The sequence below is a fragment of the Macrobrachium nipponense genome, chromosome 36 (assembly GCF_015104395.2).
Source record: "Macrobrachium nipponense isolate FS-2020 chromosome 36, ASM1510439v2, whole genome shotgun sequence".
NCBI classification, from domain to species: domain Eukaryota; kingdom Metazoa; phylum Arthropoda; class Malacostraca; order Decapoda; family Palaemonidae; genus Macrobrachium; species Macrobrachium nipponense.
This window is the reverse complement of record NC_087220.1, coordinates 31,553,524-31,573,045: the sequence shown is the minus strand read 5'-3', so window position 1 is coordinate 31,573,045 and position 19,522 is coordinate 31,553,524. Positions and strand designations below refer to the sequence as shown.

The following is a 19,522-nucleotide window of genomic DNA, read 5'->3' as shown; positions in this document are numbered from 1 at the left end:
ACAAAGGAAAACCAAAATATATTACTAGAATCCACATTTTATACAAAAAATGTGACTGACCACCAAGAAATTTTATGAAAATACAACTCGATAACTTTCCATTTGGTAAACGGTAAATATTTTTGCAAGGTGAAATTTTTGACAAAAATTGTTTTTGTTTACCAAATGGTGGTCAGTCTATTTTTTTTATATATATAATCTTTTAATTGTCTTGTCCCTGCCTGAGCTGTTGGACCTAATCGTTTGTAAGACCTCTTAATCCTGGTCTGATAGGTCTACTAAGTCTTCAATTATGTTAGATTCCAGGTACATATTTTTTCCCTTTGTACATCTGTCAATTAAACGAGCTTTCTTTGTAAACTTGTTTTGATATTTCTTCAGTCTCTTGAGTAAATGACAAGCGAGAGGCCTTGCAGAATCCTTCGTGGATTTTGTCTTGATTAAGACATTCTCCATGTTCCATACTTTCATGATTCACTTAATACATACACACACACACACACACACCACATATAAATATGTTGGAGTCCATCTTTATTGAAGCCACGTCAACAAGGAATTTAAATCTCCATCCTGGATCGTCCTTTGATCCTCTCTCCTTGTCTCTTTAGCTTAAAGAACACTCACCCCAGATTAACGAACTGTAACCACATCCACCGCTTTCTGTTTTTGTATATAAAGATGTGGCAACCTTCTAATGTATTCAGTGTGAACTTGAAAATGTAGAATATGCTACGAAAGTACTTGCTCCAAGACCCTATTTCAGTTACCCTTCTACCGTGGATTTAATAAGTGTGTGTGTGTATATATGTGTGTGTGTGCATTTCATGGTGGGTGACGACGTCAAAAAACAAAAGTAGCAGCTCTAAAGGTCAAAATATAGGCCTGAAAATAAATAGCTAGCCAAGACTTGATCAGCAATTGTGATTGTATTGCATTTTTTACACGTATTCCTTCTCCTGCTGCAAGAAGTAGCATTTATTATTTCTCAGAGAAAACAACAACGGCTTTTGAAGTCAGAGCAGCTTCGGACGCAACGCACGACGTTTGCCCCTCCCCTCCCCATCACCCCCCCCCACCCCCCAAAAAAACCCCCCCCTATGATTAAGAGGCAGAGCTCCAACGGACGCTTACCGCTGCAATATTGCATTAGAGGCCTTTTTCATATTCTCCGTCGCGTTCCTAGGCTTAGGTTTGAGTCCTGTTGGGAGGGATAAATTGAAGCGAGTTTGTCCCTTTATTTTGAACTTGATTCTGACTCGGCTTGAACTGTTTTGGGGGAAGCCACGAAAGTATATGGTTGGAGTTTTCTAATTATTTACTTATATTCTTTATACTTCAGCAATGTAGCACCTGAAGGCAAGAAGTACGAGAAACTCCTAGAAATGTGATGGATAAAATGGAACGAAAAGAAATGGAGGAACCCAACTTGCTGTGTCTTTTGTCTAAACTTTTAATAGTTTTTTTTCCATTGATATCGCTTACTCGGGGAGTAAGCTTACGAACTACTTTGTTGTTCTTCTTCTTGTTCTTGTTAGGGGTTAGGAAAGGTCTATGGAAGAACCTAAAAAGGTCTGATAAAGGTGTTTCGCGTTGAGTTCAAGGTACAGGAATTTTAGGATATAGGATATTTATGATTTATTTATTACAATGAAAATATAGAAAAATAAAATATGTGCATGTTAAACAGTACAGAAAAATTATTTCTAATAAAATATAGAATCTTTACTTCAATTTTTATTGTTAAAACAAGGCTCTGTTTGAACATAGACTTAAGCACGTTTTAATTTACATTAAAAGTTAGGAATATAATGTTTACAACTTATGCGTGAGGGGAAAATCTTGCACACGTCACGAGTAAGCTGGAGGTCGGATCACGCCTTATTATGAACGAATGCTTACTCTACATGTAGGGTGTCTGTATAATTGCAATTCCTTGTCAAGAGTTATTGTCATGAAAATAACCATAATGACGTTATTTGCGTTTCTAAATTTCCACATTTTTCTCGCTTGTAAACAGTGATACCATATCAAACAATCGAAGCCATCCACCCACAAAATTGGTAACAGTGTCTAACAACCCCAAACCCTCAAACCCCCTCTTGTGTGGAAGGGGCTTTCATCTAATTCCAGTCGTTGGTGACCTATGATTATGTAACGCCTGTTCAGAACTGAACTAGCAGAAAATTATTTTGATCTTAAAACTATCGGTAACCAGTGGATGTAAATCGCAGTTTTCTTCGATATACTTACATGGAACCCCAATCGACATTGTTATTCATATACTCACGTGCAATTTATTTGTTGCTCATATTTTCTTATTTAAAAATTCACCATTGCTATTTCATCACCAAGCAGTTTAAAAATCATTTTCTATATCTAAAAATTGACTTTGGTTATTTTATCTCCAAGCATTTAAAAACTATATTCTTTATTTAAAAATTGACCTTTGCTATTTTATTTCCAATGGTTTAAAAACTATTTTCTATATTCCAAAAATTTACCTTTGCTATTTGATTTCCGAGACGTTTAAAAACCACTATATATATTAAACATTAACTTTATTTTATTTCCGAATCGTTTAAAAACGGTTTTCTACATTTAAAAATTAACCTTTGCTATTTAATTTTCAAGTCGTTTAAAAACTTTTTTCTATATTTAAAAATTTACCTTTGCTATTTTATTTCCAAGCTTTTAAAAACTATTTTCTATATTCAAAAATTTACCTTGCTATATAATTTCCAAGTGGTTTAAAAACTGTTTTCTATATTTAAATATTTACCTTTGCTCTTTTATTTCCAAGCATTTAAAAACTATTTTCTATATTCAAAAATTTACCTTTGCTATTTAATTTCCAAGCCGTTTAAAAACTGTTTTCTATATTTAAAAATTTACCTTTGCTATTTTATTTTCAAGCGTTTAAAAACTATTATCTATATTCAACAATTAACTTTGCTATTTTATTTCTAAGACGTCTAAAAACAATTTTCTATATTTAAAAATTTACCATTTCCATTTAATATCCGAGATGTTTAAAAACTATCTCATATACTTAAAAATTAACTTTGCTATTTTACTTCCAAGCAGTTTAAAAACTATTTTCTACATTTAAAAATGTACCGTTGCTATTTTATCTCCAAGCCATTTAAAAACAATTTTTTATACCTAAAAATTTACCTTTGCTATTAGATTTCCAAGCGTTTAAAAAATATTTTGTATATACTTATAATGAAGATGATTGCTCAAATAAATGTACTCGAGGTTCGAATAAAGTTCATTAACCCAATAGAATATTGTTTGCAAAAGTGGCTCTTGAATGAAAGTTAAATAGTTTTGGAATATTACGTTAATCACATCTCTCTTCACTCTGATTATTATATTAATCGAGCAACCACGATACAAATGTAGTCAGAACCAATTATATCAAACTCCTCCAGTTACCTCCAATTACACTGACCTAATTTTTATAGACGCGTAAATCATCTAAAAACATTTATTCTCATTTTACACGTAGTTACCTGGAATTTTAATATATGCATGTATAAATGTGTGTAATGGGTATGTATATACAGTATATGGGTATGTGTATATGTATGCATGTCCATAGAAAATTTAAGTATACTGATGTATTATAAAAATATTGTGAATATTTATTGTACATGTACAGAATTGTAAAATAAACTTTGAAATGTATTTTTTAAATAAGAGAAAAAAAATATTTTACAGACTCAAATTTCGAAACTATATTTGTTAATCTTGTACACAAATTACATATATTGTATATGTACTGAATTGTAAAATGAACTTTAAAATGTATTTTGTTAAGTAAAAAAAAAAATAAAAAAATTTTACAGACCCGAATTTCTCGACAGAGTGCGTCCTACTTCACTGCGCATTTGATCCTGATCGGATTTCGATAAGTCGATGATAATCATGAAATCCCACCGTCATCAACATCATCGATGAAATGTAAATTAGTCATTATTAAAACTGCGGGAACATGACGTGAGTTGAAGTGAGCAGATCTCATTTCACTGAACACACACATACACACACACACACACACACACACACACACACACACACATATATATATATATATATATATATATGTGTGTGTGTGTGTGTGTGTGTGTGTGTGTGTATGTGTGTAATTCATTAGCATTCAGCACAGTTTATCCGTGAGATGAAAACGATATATCTATATATCAGATATCAACGTTACCTATTTCATCACGACCACAACTGTTTTTTTGTTATGAGAGAGAGAGAGAGAGAGAGAGAGAGAGAGAGAGAGAGAGAGAGAGTCTCGCGCGGAACCAAATGGGTAAAGCTACTTTCGAGAGGGAGAAAAAAAAAGTGGATCCATCAAAAAAAAAAAAAAAAAAAAAAAAGAGAAAAGAGAAACCACAAGAAAAACAGAGTTCGATCCAACAAATAAATAAAATAAAACAAAATCTTTTTCGCCTTTTGTGTATTTACCGCCAACAGCAGCCGCGGGAGTTCATAAACGAACCTTAATCCTCTCCAAGCTTGGAAGGCTTTTACGCCCAGCTGGTTTTTTGTAGTTCTATAAAACTTTCAACCTAATCTGATGTCTGACAAAAAAAATGGCGAAATATTCCTCTTGCGTTTTACTTCCTTTCTCTCTCTCTCTCTCTCTCCTCCTCTCTCTCTCTCTCTCTCTCTCTCTCTCCGTGGACTGATTTTTGCAAAGCGGAACTCCGTTACATCTTTCAACTAATTCCTATAGACTTTTGGCACCAGTTTTAAAGGCTCTCTGTTCGTTTTGAATGTAAGATAAGTGCAATCTCTCTCTCTCTCTCTCTCTCTCTCTCTCTCTCTTTCTCTCTCTAATACAAACACGCGTATATATATATATATATATATATTATATATATATATATATATATATATATATATATATATCCATATATATATAGGTTAAATTGGCAGACATCTGTAAATCTCTCTCTCTCTTCTCTCTCTCTCTCTCTCTCTCTCTCTCTCTCTATTATATATATATATATATTATATATATATATATATATATATATATATATATATTAGAGACAGAGATTTATAGATGTCTGTCTGGCAATTTTTCTAAGGTTTACAAGCGCAATTAAGTTTCCTGTACAGTGTATAATAAAGGCCACGAAAATGGATCTATCTTTTGGGGGTCTCTGTATACAGCCCATGAAACTTTAATCAAGGCCCGGTGGTGGCCTGGAATATATTTTTATAGAGAACATTATCATTTTTTATATATACAATTTTTATATATAATTTAGCCTTGAATGAAATAAAAATTACCAAGGCTAGAGGGCTGCAATTGGGTATGTTTGATGACTGGAGGGTGGATGATCAAAGTACCGGTTTGCAGCCCTCTAGCCTCAGTAGTTTTTAAGATCTGAGGGCGGACGGACAGACAAAGCTTCTGCGCAAGCGTAAACGCCTTGATGTTACGTCACTGGTGAAATGACAGTGAAAGGGAAGGTATTCAAGTCCGCGAGGGAGCAAACAATGATTGTGTCTAGGAAATAAATAGCGACTTGTACTACCAGTCAGGAAGAGTGTAATGGAACGGCGACAGGGTACAAATGCGCTAATCCTAAAACTTTTTTTCTCGGGAACAGATGCTGGTTGTGGAGCGGGGCAGAGCTGAGATTGCGATGTTTGTTGGTTCAGTGTAAGGAAGGTGGTTCTAGGACAGGCTGGACCTATGCCGTAGAAAGCAGAGTATGTGTTGAAATTTCTACAATGGAGAATGACAAGTTTTTTTTTTTTAATCAAAAACGGTCTTAATGCAGTCATTAAAATATCTAGGATGGAGAATGACTTTTTTTAAACAAAAGAAGCCGTCTTAAGACTGTGTGATTTAAATTTCTAAAATGGAGAATGTCTTTATTTTAAATAAAAAAAACGGTCTTGAGAAAATGTGTGATTTAAATTTTCAGAATGTAGAATGACAGTTTTTATTTTAAATAAAAAAAAAAAACGTCTTAAGACTGTGATTACAATTTCTAGACTGGAGAATGACAGTTTTTTTTTAAATTAAAAACGGTCTGAATACAGTGATTAAAATATCTAGAGTGGAGAATGACTTTTTTTACGGAGTTAATAGCAATTAAAACTTCTAAAATGGAGATTGACATTTTTTTTGGTCTTAAGACAATTATTAAAATTTCTAGAATGGAGAATGACAGTTTTTTTTTAAATAAAAAAACGGTCTTAAGACAGTGTGTGATTAAAATTTCAAAAATGGCGAATGACTTTTTTATAATATTTTTTTAAATAAAAAAACGGTCCTACGATTAAAATTTATATAGTCGAGAATGACGTTTTTAAAATAAAAAAAAAACGGTCTGAAGACAGTGTGTGATTAAAATATCTAAAATGGAGGATGACTTTTTTAAAAATATTTTTTTAAATAAAAAAAAAAACGGTCTTAAGATTAAAATTTCTAGTGGAAAATTATTTTTTTAACTAAAAAAAAACGGTCTTAAGATTAAAATTTCTAGAGTGGAAAATTATTTTTTTTAACTAAAAAAAAAACGGTCTTAAGACAGTGTGTGTGTGATTAAAATTTCAAAAATGGAGAATGAATTTTTTTAATATAAAAAAAAACGGTCTTAAGACAGTGTGATTTTTCTCTGGCTGTTCCATACCATCATGGATGATGTGATGATAGAGGTCGGAAAATGAAATGCATATAGGAGGAGGAGGAGGAGGAGAAGGAGGAGGAGGAGGAGGAGGAGGAGGAGGAGGAGATGGAACGTAGAGTGCTAACACTTACAGAGGGGCAGTGCCGACTGGTGACACTGAAGAGAAACTGCTCACTCATGCGAGGGTATCAGTGTTTGTAAAAAGAGGAACTTGTAAGTCAACACGAAGAAGAGTAAGGTTTTAGCTTCAACTGAAAATCAAGAGATAAAAAAAAAAAAAAAAAAAAAAAAACAAAAAAAAAAAAAAAAAACTTATTACGAATTGTGGAAAAACAGGGACTAGGAAATAAACGTATCAGGGGCTAGACAAGAGTTGTCACAGAACAGGTACACAAGGAAATGTGCTAAGTTTAAACAAAGTATAGAAGAAGAAAGAGAAGGTAGTTGGATACCCTCAGATGAATAGATAGGAAGCTGCTCGGTAGACTTGAAGGATTGAACATGAAACTCATCAAGTAATGTTTGAAGGGATTGTTTAGCCACCTCTCCTTTATGGAATTGAAGTTTGGTTGACGAGCGGGAGTGAAATATAGAGAAACAAAGATGCGTAGATAGTTATCGAAAAAGAAACATCAGAACCCTTTTAGGGTGGGTTTAGCACAGCAAATATGGGGAGATTGCCTTACTATATCAAACATACAGCTTGCTGCAAAAAAAAATATATATAAATAAATAAATACATAACTCAATAAAAAGATGGCGACTGGCGTAATGTTCAGCAGGAATATGTTCTTCAGTTTTACGTGAAGACGATTAGCGAAAATATAAACACCTACAACAGTAGCGTTCGAAAGTGACAGCAATTCTGTGTAAACACGAAAGGAAGGCATACGAGTGCATAGTTACAGCTATACACTTACTCCCTACATATACAAAACACATGAGGACACAGGGGATACGCATTATTGACTATGTACACACATTTGAATACATAAACCCGAAAGCATGAAACCACCAGCCGAGTTTCGGCCTGATGTACATAAATCATAATTGATAGCGGGAGCGGACACTGACGAATGCTCTCGTTCAAAAGCTCAACACCGAATTTGTTATTCAATGATACAACGAATGTGCCGCTTGATACGGGTAACTACTGACCCTTGAAATCATCAGGAGGACGATCCAACGTCGGTGAAAATTTATACTGATTTTCAGATCCCTTTATTTATCATTGTTACTGATGTTCTGGCAGCAGCTACAGCTTTTAAAATGTGGGTTTCTTTACGGACATTTCTGCTGAACGTTCCAGAAGAGATGATGGTAATGTTACGTTGAAACTTGAAGCCTTTTCCGCGCCTAGGCAAGGGACACTAGAGTAGATTCACATCATCTGTGCATCTGATGTCTAGGCCAGTCCCTTACGATGCTCCTGATTGGCTGCTGATAAGCCAATCACGGGGCCCTCAGGAGAGGTGGAACATACATCCTGCCTATGTGAACTCTCGAGAGAGACTGAGGAGAGGTTCCAGCCCTTTGACTGACTTATCAACAGCCAATCAGGAGCGCCGTAATGGACTGGCCTAGACATCAGATGCACAGGTGATGTGAATCTATTATATTAGCTGGGATTGAAAGGGAATTCGAATATAGGGTCGTTAAGACCGAAAGATCTAGGCAGTTCTCGTTGTCTCATTTTCCTCTGCGGCATTACCATATTATAATAATATATAATATATATAATATATTATTTTTCCTTAATATATTATAATTTAATATTATCTAGCGGTTAAATACCAATACATATATACAATCATATATATATATATATATTATATATATATAGCCACACTTACATACATATATATATATATATCATATATATATATATATATATATATATATAGATATATATATATATATATATATATATAATATATATATATATTATATATATATATATATATATATATATGTATATATATATATATTATATATATATATATATATATATACATACAATATACATATATATATATATATATATATATATATATATATATATATATGTTTGTATATGAGTAGTGTTTAAACAGTCAAATTAAAAAACAAAGAATATAGAGCAGAAAGCCACAATATAATAGACTGCTGACCACAACAATTAAAAAATAAAATAATAAAAAATAAAGACGTAAAAATTAAAGCAATGGATATCATGACAGCCACTCAATAAATTACTCCAGCATGTATTTAAATATCTTTTGGGGAAGTCGATTTAAAGATTATTCTTGTTGCAAAAAGAAAAAAAACTCTCTCTCTCTCTTATTTCCTTAACTGGTTTATCTCGCGAAGGAACTTCGTTAGGAGAGCTTCCGGTCCACACACGCCACTGAAGGTGGTGTCTCCGATCACCAGGCTTCCAGGTGACTTTGAGTATTATCTTTGGGTATTTGCTGCCACACTTCAACTGACCAAGAAGACTCGAGGCAAAAACGAGGTCACTCACTCCCCATTGCCTACTGTGTCAATTGCTTGTATGGTCGGCTGTCACTCCCTTCAGTAATTAGTTACTACGAGATTCGGAATAGAATGGAATATAGAATTTAGGCCAGAGGCCAAGCTCTGGGACCTATGAGGTCATTCAGGGCTGAAAGGGGTATTGAGAGTGGGTAGGTTTGCAAGGTGTAACAGGAGGGAAAACCCAAAAGCAGTTGCACTATGAATCAATTGTTAAAGAGGGTGGAAAGTCAGATGGAAGAAAGAGAATATGAACGGAGGTATATTGAAATGAATGAAAGAGGTTGCAGTGAGGGGCTTTAAGAAGGCACGCTGCAAAGAACCTTAAGTAATGCCCACAGTGCACCGCGTGAGGTACACTGACGGCACTACTCTCATTGCAGGGGATTAAAAAAATAATTTGATTTGTGTGTGTGTGTGTGTGTATTACTGACAAAACTGGAATCTCACTTTTCTGGTTGACAGATCCATACAAGGAGGAACAAGAGCTGAATCCAGTCGTCCAGACGAGAGAGAGAGAGAGAGAGAGAGAGAGAGAGAGAGAGAGAGAGAGAGAGATGCCATTACGAACGACGATCCAACATCCAACACCTGCGTTTAAACTCTTTGTATTTTTTATATTTTTACACACATCAATTTTCGCTGGCCTGTGATTTTTCTGACAGAAACAAAGGGTCACCTCTAGTATCTATCTATCTATCTACCTATCTATCTATCTATTTGCATATGATAATAAAAATAAATGGGTACGGTATTTTACCAATCGCTGATCATAAAGATTTATTTTTATTGCAACGATTCTAGTAAATAATGAGAGTTCCTTTGGAAGCCGGAATAGCATCAACAAGCACACACACACACACACACAAAGAATAACAATGAATTCAGAAACAAACATGAATAAGTGAAAACAAACATGATCAAGTGAGAACGGTGCCTTCACAGCAGCGAATAACATGAAAACCGTCTGTTGGGAATTATCTATCTTTGTATTTATGATAAAATCTGAGTGGATCTTCCTTGTTTGCCCTCCTCTTGGAAACCTGTTTGTCCGCCCCGGGAGGGGCAGGGTGAGAGGGGAGACGTGGCACATCCACCCTCCTCCTGCAAACCTGTTTGTACTTCCTGGGTGTTGGCGGGGTTAGGTAGGGGGAGACATGACATACCCACCTTGTTCATGCAAACCTGTTTGTCCAACCTGGGTGGGTGAGGGTTGGTAAGGGAGACATGACATACCAACCCACCCTACTCATGCAAACCTGTTTGTCCATCCTGGGTTGGTGGGGGTTGGTAGGGGAGACATCACATACCCACCAACCCTACTCATGCAAACCTGTTTGTCCTTCCTAGGTTGGTGGGGGTTGGTTTGGGAGACATGACATACCCACCATGCTCCTGCAAACCTGTTTGTCCATCCTGGGTGGGGCGGGGTAGGTATGGGGAAGACATGGCGCATCCACCCTGCTCATATCAAGGTTCCAAACGCGTCAGTGGATTAAAGATGGCCGACGGAAATGAATTAGTGGCAATTTCGGAAAAATATGGTCACCGTAAATATATAATAATAATAAAAAAGAAAAAAAAGACTGACGATATACGAGAAGTGGAAGCAATAACGAAGGGGAAGCAGAGGCGGATGATTTTCCAGAACTGGAAAATGCCTGGACTGACTGGACGATGAATCATGGCTGGAAATGCAATAACACTGGAGTCGGCTAAAAGAGAGAGAGAGAGAGAGAGAGAGAATGGGTTTTAGTTATCTGGTCTCATAAGAGCGATAATCGCTAGAGAGAGAGAGAGAGAGAGAGAGAGAGAGATGGATGGCATTACTGGAATGGCCTTCAAAGCAATTGAAAGCTTTAAATGAGCTGTAAAATGACCTCCCACAGAGTAATGTCCAACGATACTGCTTGATGGGGGGGGGGGGGGGAGAGGGACCCCTCATAAATCCTGCGACCGCAGCGAGAGACACCTTGGAGAGGGGTCACCTATGAACGAATTGAAGGACTAACTACTGCTATAAAACTTTAGATTATAATGCTGCTCTTTTCCTTCTTACATGCTTCTATTTGACTTGAATTATTCTGCGTCTGTTTGGCTCAAAACACGTAACTCAATCTTCGACCTGTTCCCTTCATCCAATGGACTTCAAATTTTGCATGGTGACTCATTCCCGTTGACCATACAGCCTTAACGCGATCAGTAGGTCAGCAGTGACCACTAGTGACCATAAGTGACCTTTCCCAGTATCTCAGGATTTGCATGGGACTCTACGGATTTTTCATACCTTCTTTGACTCTTTAGAATAAGTTTATAAATATACGGATTTTTCCAACCGAATTTGGCTCGAACAGGATAGCACGTTCAATTTCGTCAGCTACAGTCATAAATCGGTTACAATTTCTGTCAAAACTAAAAATATAAAATAATATAAAAAGAGATTTAAAACACGCCATCACTTATATGTTCATGGCTAGTCAACAGACTATATAAAACCAAGAAGGTTACAAAGGTAAATCAGCCTGCAGAGAGAGAGAGAGAGAGAGAGAGAGAGGAGAGAGAGAGAGAGAGAGGTGATCAGTAAAAAACTAAGCTGGAATAGAAAATAAAACCTTCATGATATCCAGAACTGGAAGACTGGCCGAAATTGTTTGGTAGATTTTAATAATAATAATAATAATAATAATAATAATAATAATAATAATAATAATAATATGAGAATTCAACTCAAGGTCTGAGTCACTATAAACACTGTCACGCAGACTATCTTGCTACAGTCCTTCTACCGACTCGTCAAGATGATGATGACCTACAAGGAGGTCGAAACGTCACGTGATACAAGCTATACCAGCAACAACACCAGCTGTAAACCAAAAGGCGACCCCTGCTTAACCCGGACCTGAGATCCTGTTTTAATAATAATTATTAATAATAATAATAAAATACATTCCAGTCGACTCACGAGAACGCAGCGCCAACCACAAAGGGAAACATTGGTTTATCTGTCCACTTAAGACGAAAGCATTGCGCTGAAATACAAATTAAACCCCCATGGGACTTAGACCGAGTTCATGTGGGATTAGATAGTGGGCGGCCTGGGGGTGGTGGGTGATTTGAAGAGTGGTTGTGGGAGGTGGAGGGTGGGGGTGGGGAGGAGTTTGGAGATGGGATGGGTGGGGGTATTTCGTTTAAACTTTCGTCGTCCACATTAACCCCCATATCCCCCACCCACCCAGGTTTCTCTGCCTTCAGACAAAAATCGATTGGACGGCGAGAGAGAGAGAGAGAGAGAGGAGAGGAGAGAGAGAGAGAGAGAGAGAGAGAGAGGCCAATGCAGAATCCCGCATTTACGGGATAATGTACCCTCGGTCACTAAACGAACTTAAAGCTTACTCAAATTGAATTAAGCCCAAATGACCAAGATTATAACAGTTTTACAAATGCATGTTTTTCTTTGCTTGCGTTGACAGTGCTGAGTCAGTCTCAAGACTACCAACTGAACAGCCAGGCTACCAGAGATGACTGGAATGACTGAAACTCTGAGTCAGTCTCAAGACTACAACTGAACAAGCCCAGGGCTAACAGGAGATGACTGGAATGACTGAAAATCTGAGTCAGACTCAAGACTACCAAAACTGAACAGCCCAGGCTACCAGAGATAACTGAGATATCGTGCAATTCGAACTTCTTCAGAAGTCCAGGCAAAGATGCAATGCATTATTACTACTCTAATACTATTCTCTTTGTATCTTAATGCATTTCTACCTATCAATTAATTGTTTACTGATATATTTTGGTTTTCTTTTTAATAAGTGAGATTTCCTCTTTCCTTTTACCATGTAGTTTGGAAGCTTGACTTTGAAGTCAGTGGCCCCTTTGGTGCGCTTGTTCCATGTGAATAGGTTTCAATCCTCTGAATAATAATAATAATAATAATAATAAAATAATAATAATAATAATAATAATATAATAATAATAAGAAGAAGAAGAAGAAGAAGAAGAAGAAGAAGAAGAGAAGTCACTCACTGATGTCGCAATACCATGGGATACCAGAGTTGAAGAGAAAGAAAGGGAAAAAATAGATAAGTATCAAGATCTGAAGATAGAAATAAGAAGGATATGGGATATGCCAGTGGAAATTGTACCCATAATCATAGGAACACTAGGCACGATCCCAAGATCCCTGAAAAGGAATCTAGAAAAACTAGACGCTGAAGTAGCTCCAGGACATAGTAAGAAGAGTGATGGACTCCTAAGGAGGCAGGATGCAACCCGGAACCCCACAGTCGAATTGGAGGACTGTGATAAAAACAAAAAAAAATAATAATAATAATTAAAAAAAAAAAAAAAAATAATAATAATAATAATAATAGTAATAATAATAATAACCACTCATGGAAAGCAATTTTTACTGTCGTTGGGGGCTCATTTTACCAAATGTTTGTTTACCAGCACCAATAATCAGTTAAAATTTGCCCAATAACTTCAACAGATGTATGATCATTAGAGCCCCCTAAAAATCCAGAATCTTTTAAATACAACTACTTTTGGCTGACGTTCACGGAAACGGTTTTCTCAAAATAATGATAATAATCTGTATTCTTTTTGTCGATAAAGATAAATTGAATATAGGGTTCAAACCAAAGACCAGGCACTGGGACCTACGAGGTCATTCAGCACTGGAAGTGAAATTGAAAGTAGAAAGAAAGAGAATATGAAAGGGGTTGCAGCTAGGGACCCTTAAGAAAGGAACGTCGTCTAAGAACCTCAGTGATGCTTATAGCGCACTGCGTGAGGTGTACTGAAGGCACTAACCCGCCCTTTACCATTTACGCCGAATGAAGTAAACGTATTTCAAAAGTTTTTTTTTTTTTTACATATATACACTCTTTGTCTCAATACCTTTACGAATATCAAATACATCCGACTAACTCTGAAACATACTTTTTTTTCCCTGTAAAAGAAAGCTATTGATCCGGCTTTGTCAGTTCATCCGCACTTTTTATGTCCGCCCTCAGATCTTAATAACTACTGAGGCTAGAGGGCTACAAATTGGTACGTTGATCATCCACCCTCCAATTATCAAACGTACCAATTGCAGCCTTCTAGCATCGGTAGTTTTTATACTATTGAAGGTTAAAGCTAGCCATAATCGTCTCTCTGGCTGCAATATAGGATAGGCCACCACCGGGCCTTGGTTAAAAGTTTCACGCTCCGCTGCCCTTACAGCATTGCATACCGAGACCACCGAAAGACAGATCTATTTCCAGGCCTTGATTATACGCTGTAGTAGCTGTTGTTGTACAGAAAACCTGATTGCGCCTAAGACACTTGGAGCCCATTCTACGCTTGTTTATAAATACGTCAATTTGTCTACACTTCGATGTCATTCAGCTTCAAGCTCTGACTCAATTATTGACCTTTTGTCCTTCTATTCTATATAATGACGTTGTACCTCACAAAATTGATTCCACCAACTCGAGCACCCGCCCACTTTGTATCTGTTTTAATAGCCAATTGCGATCGAACTGTAATGGGAGTTTCACAATACCCTGACAAACTACTTGATGGAATAGTTTCCAAAGGCAACATTTTAATTTCTGTAATATCAAAACAACATTCACTCTGGGTCTTGAAACTTAGACATAATAAAATTAGTTTGCTTCCACATACAAAGCGCTCATTCCTGCTACGAGGAGATCCACTGAGATAAAAACAGTATATAAAAAAAAACAGCTTTATATCATTTTTGCAACAGTGTAGATACGAATAAAGTTATAAAACAATTTCATAAAACATGACAACAGCGTATTTTGACGTAGTAGTTACAAGAGAGCAATCATTGAATAGCACAATAAATATTTCTCAGAAATATCGAATGACAATATATCAACTTCTGCAAGTAAACTAACTATCTTTTCATCTATATACACATACATACTTACATATATATATATATATATATATATATATATATATATATAATATTATGTATGTATGTATGTAGTATGTATGTATATATATTTATGTATGCAGTGTATATAGATGAAAAGGTAGTTAATTTGCTCGCATAAGTTGACATAACGTCACTCGATAGATCTGAGAAACATTTATTGTAATTATTATGTCAAAATACGCTGCTGTCATGTTTTAGGAAATTGGTTTACAACTTTTATTCGTGTCTACACTGTTGCAAAAATTATATATATATATATATATATATATATATATATATATATATATATATATATATATAGATACACACTCACATAAGAAATAAACACATGAGAGGACGTCCGGTTATATCTACACCATCTGTGGAATCGCGAACGGACCTTCGCTGTTGACACAATGAAAGAAACTACTGAAAAACCAGAGCGGAAAAACTACCGTCCAAACAACAAGCAATTAACCTTTTGCAATTCTTTTGATTACCTGTGTATTTGCTGATGATTCCCGTGGTCCCTTTCCGGACGATTAACCCAGCAAATATTTATGCAACTGAAGCCACAGCGATACGCGTATTCGCTAACTGGGAGGAGTTATAGTAGATTCACATCAACAGTGCATCCCATGTCTAGGCCAGCAGTCCCTTACGACGCTCCTGATTGGCTGTTTGATAAGCCAATCACGGGGCTGGAAACTTTCCTGTCTCTCGAGAGAGTTCATACAGACAGGATGTATGTTCCACCTCTCCTGAGGGATAAGTCTTTCAAAAGTATCCCTCAGGAGAGGTGGAACATTGATCCTGCCCATTTGAACTCTCGAGAGAGATTGAGGGAGAGTTTCCAGCCCTGTGGCTGGCTTATCAAACAGCCAATCAGGAGCGTCGTAAGGGACTGCTGGCCTAGACATCAGATACAACGTTGATGTGAATTTACTATAGCTGTCGCGAGAAATGCTTATTTGGTAAATTGTACTTCATGAATAATAATAATCTGTAGCTCATCCTATTAAAGAATAGCATACAGCATAGAATTTAGGCTGGATACCATGCACTGGGACCTACGAGGTCATTCAGCTATGAAACGGAGACTGGCAGTGAGAAGGTTAGAGAGGTGTAACAGGAGGAAAACCTCAAAGCAGTTGTACTATGAAACAGTTATTAGGATATGGTAAAAAAATAAGCTGGAAGAGAGATAATATGCACGGAGGTACAGTAAAAGGAATGAAAGGGGTTGCTGGAAGAAAGAGAATATGAACGGAGGTAGAGTAAAAGGAATAAAAGGGGTTGTAGCTATGGGGGGCCCAAAGGACGCTGAAAAGAACCTTAAAAGTAATCCCTACTGTGCGTCGCACGAGGTGCACTGACGGCACTAACCAGCACGGTGTTATAATCTTTAAGGATTCACTTTTTCTTATTCGTTTCGTTTGGAGAAAGAGAGAGGATGTTTTTTCATTTACTCTTTACAAAGAGATAGCTTTGCATTCACTTTAGAACTACTGTTTGTTTGTTTGTATGGTGTTTTTACGTTGCATGGAACCAGTAAGGTTATTCAGCAATGGGACCAACGGCTTTTTCCGTGACTTCCGAACCACGTCGAGAGTGAACTTCTATCACCAGAAATACACATCTCTGACCCCTCAATGGAATGCCCAAGAATCGAACTCGCTGCCACCGAGGGGGCAGGCAAGGACCATACCGACCAAGCCATTGAGGCGCTAGATCTACTGTTCGTTGTCCGAGCTCTGTTATGCTTGGAAATGTTGCCAATCAAACTGACAAATACGCCGAGTTCTTGCAAATACATGCCAAACTATTGCAGATGTCCAGAAATACCCAATTCCGAGGACGCTTGCTCGCAACAGTGTATTAAACTAACCTCTGAGTAGACATTAAAAATTTTGGAGTGCTTATTGCTTACTAAACTTCCTTCACCTATTCCCAGATTGTGAACGAACTTGTTTCCAACAACGACAATGGCTTGACCCTCCTTGAAGTTAATAATATTCATCTCTCTGTACAAGTTCGAATTGAATCTAGATTAATCAAAGTTTTCGTGCCTTCATAAATATGCACAGTGCAATTAAACACACAATCAAGTCTTGCTGACGATTTCACGGGAAACATATTGTATACAGAGAGAGAGAGAGAGAGAGAGAGAGAGAGAGAGAATCATTATCGAAAACGTTCAGGTATGGATTTTCGGAAGGGGCGAGGGTGGGCCCAATGTAGGAAGGCTTCATTAGAACCCATCTTGTTCTTGTTTGAGTTCAAATTCTATTATTTGTTGAAAGATTTTTCATATCCTTACAAGAGTTTTTAGCTATCAGAATCCTCCTCTCAATATCATGTTTTGCTCTCGTATCTTGTGTTAGTGGACTGCTCGGTAAACAAAACTGTTAGCTTGTTCTATACTTATGTTGTTATTATATATATTACTATTTGGTTGATCTTGACTCTTTGATGCAACTACAACTTTTCCGTTTTACATTAATTTTCAGTCCAAAGAACCTTAAATATTATGACGTGAAATATAAGAATTATAGGGCTAGAATTATTTAACGAATATAGATACGACTCATTCACTTTTTAATTTTCATTTTTCTTCCACAGCGCTACAGTAACGAAGGCGTCTTGGTGTTGGCCTGTTCCAAGGACTGTGTCGAGAGCCGTGAGTATTCCTTTATCTATACCCATGCCCTGCCCTTTCTGCTGCCCTCTCTGCCCCTTCGCATCCATCTGATTATCTTTAGTGAGATTTTAGAGTATATATATATATATATATATATATATATATATATATATATATATATATATATATCTAAAAGGAGCCCATAAAAACACCAAAATGTAGAGAGAAAAGTACTATATTTCAGAGACTGCTGTCTCTCTCTTCAGGTATATGAATGAGAAAAGTTTACAGAAAAGGTGGTATTTATACCAAGAGATTCGTCCACAAGTAAGCCAATTTAGGTCACCCCCGCTGATAATCTTCCTTTAATCTTCTTAAGCGTTGGTTGAATGAACACTGCGTCGACGATGTCTGATGTCCAATTCCCTTTGAGATGTTCATTACCTGCTTCTCTTTTATTAGGCCGATTCCATCATTTGACTCTTGTACCGGAAGGACTTTGTCACAAATTCAGAGAAGCACATATACCACTTCACAACATAAAACTTTTAAGCCTTGACGTCAGACTCCCTATTCACAAAAGTACCAGTACAGGACGTTCTTCAGTTTTTAAGGGAAAAATTATCCCCCTATTCAGTCATTTCCCTTGGCACTTGACAAAATAATAAAGTTAGTTGAATTTGTGCATCTAATAACGTATTTTCATTCGGGGAATCATTCTACAAGCAAAAATTCGGGTGTAGTTATGGTAGTCCTTTAAGTCCTATTTTAGCCAATCTGTACATGGAATACTTTGAAACTACAGTAATAAATGCAATAAAACCCAAAAACATGCTGTGGATGAGATACGTGGATGACATACTAACATTTTGGGATAATAAGTGGGGTAATTTTAATGAATTCCTCTCAAAATTAAACGCATTAGTGCCCAGCATCAAATTTAAAAGTTGAATGGGAAACAGACAACAAAATTCCTTTTCTTGATGTTTTAATAATCAGAGACACGACAGAATACAAATTTACCATATACAGAAAACCAACGTTCTCACTTTCATATATTCACTACTTTAGCTATCATGACAATACTATCAAGATAGGTCTAGCCAGCAACCTATTCCTAAGAGAGCCTTACGAAATTTGTTCCCCAGATTTCCTGGAAAAAGAATTTGAACTAATTCGCAAGCAACTTTCATCTTTAAAGTATCCTGACCATATAATTGAGAAAGCAATTCAAAAAGCAAACGTAATTTTCTACCGACCCCCTAAAGACAGACCAGAGACACACCCAACAATAAAATAAAAATAAAAATTCCCCACCTGGAGACGATTAAGAGAGTAACTCACAAACCCTTGGGAATCCAACCCTTTTGCATTTAACCTACCCAAATACCTTAGCCAAATCCCTGATTAACGTCCAACAAAAGACACGCCCAAAGACTCTGGGGTATATGAGATCCCATGCCAGGACTGTGACCCAATCTTACATCGGATTTACAGGTAAATCACTTCCCAGAGATTAATACACAAACGGTCAGTTAGGTATGGACAACAGAACTCGGCTATTTTCAATCATATAAATGAACATAACCATAGAATAAACTGGAATATGTCACGTGTATTTGATATGCAGCAACTGCCGGTACAAGAGTCAAATGATGGAATCGGCCTTAATAAAAGAGAAGCAGGTAATGACATCTCAAAAGGGAATTGGACATCAGACATCGTCGACGCAGTGTTCATTCAACCAACGCTTAAGAAGATTAA

At 36.5% G+C, this 19,522-nt stretch overlaps 1 protein-coding gene across 1 annotated transcript in view; it reads left to right on the top strand.

Annotated features, from left to right (window-relative positions):
- The window catches only part of LOC135203552 (uncharacterized), a 490,768-nt gene that overhangs the window by 436,052 nt on the left and 35,194 nt on the right, over positions 1-19,522 (top strand). Inside the window, exon 3 of the mRNA XM_064233290.1 lies at positions 17,740-17,797. Coding sequence (XP_064089360.1) covers positions 17,740-17,797 — 58 coding nt within the window. The remainder of the gene's footprint in view (positions 1-17,739; positions 17,798-19,522) is intronic.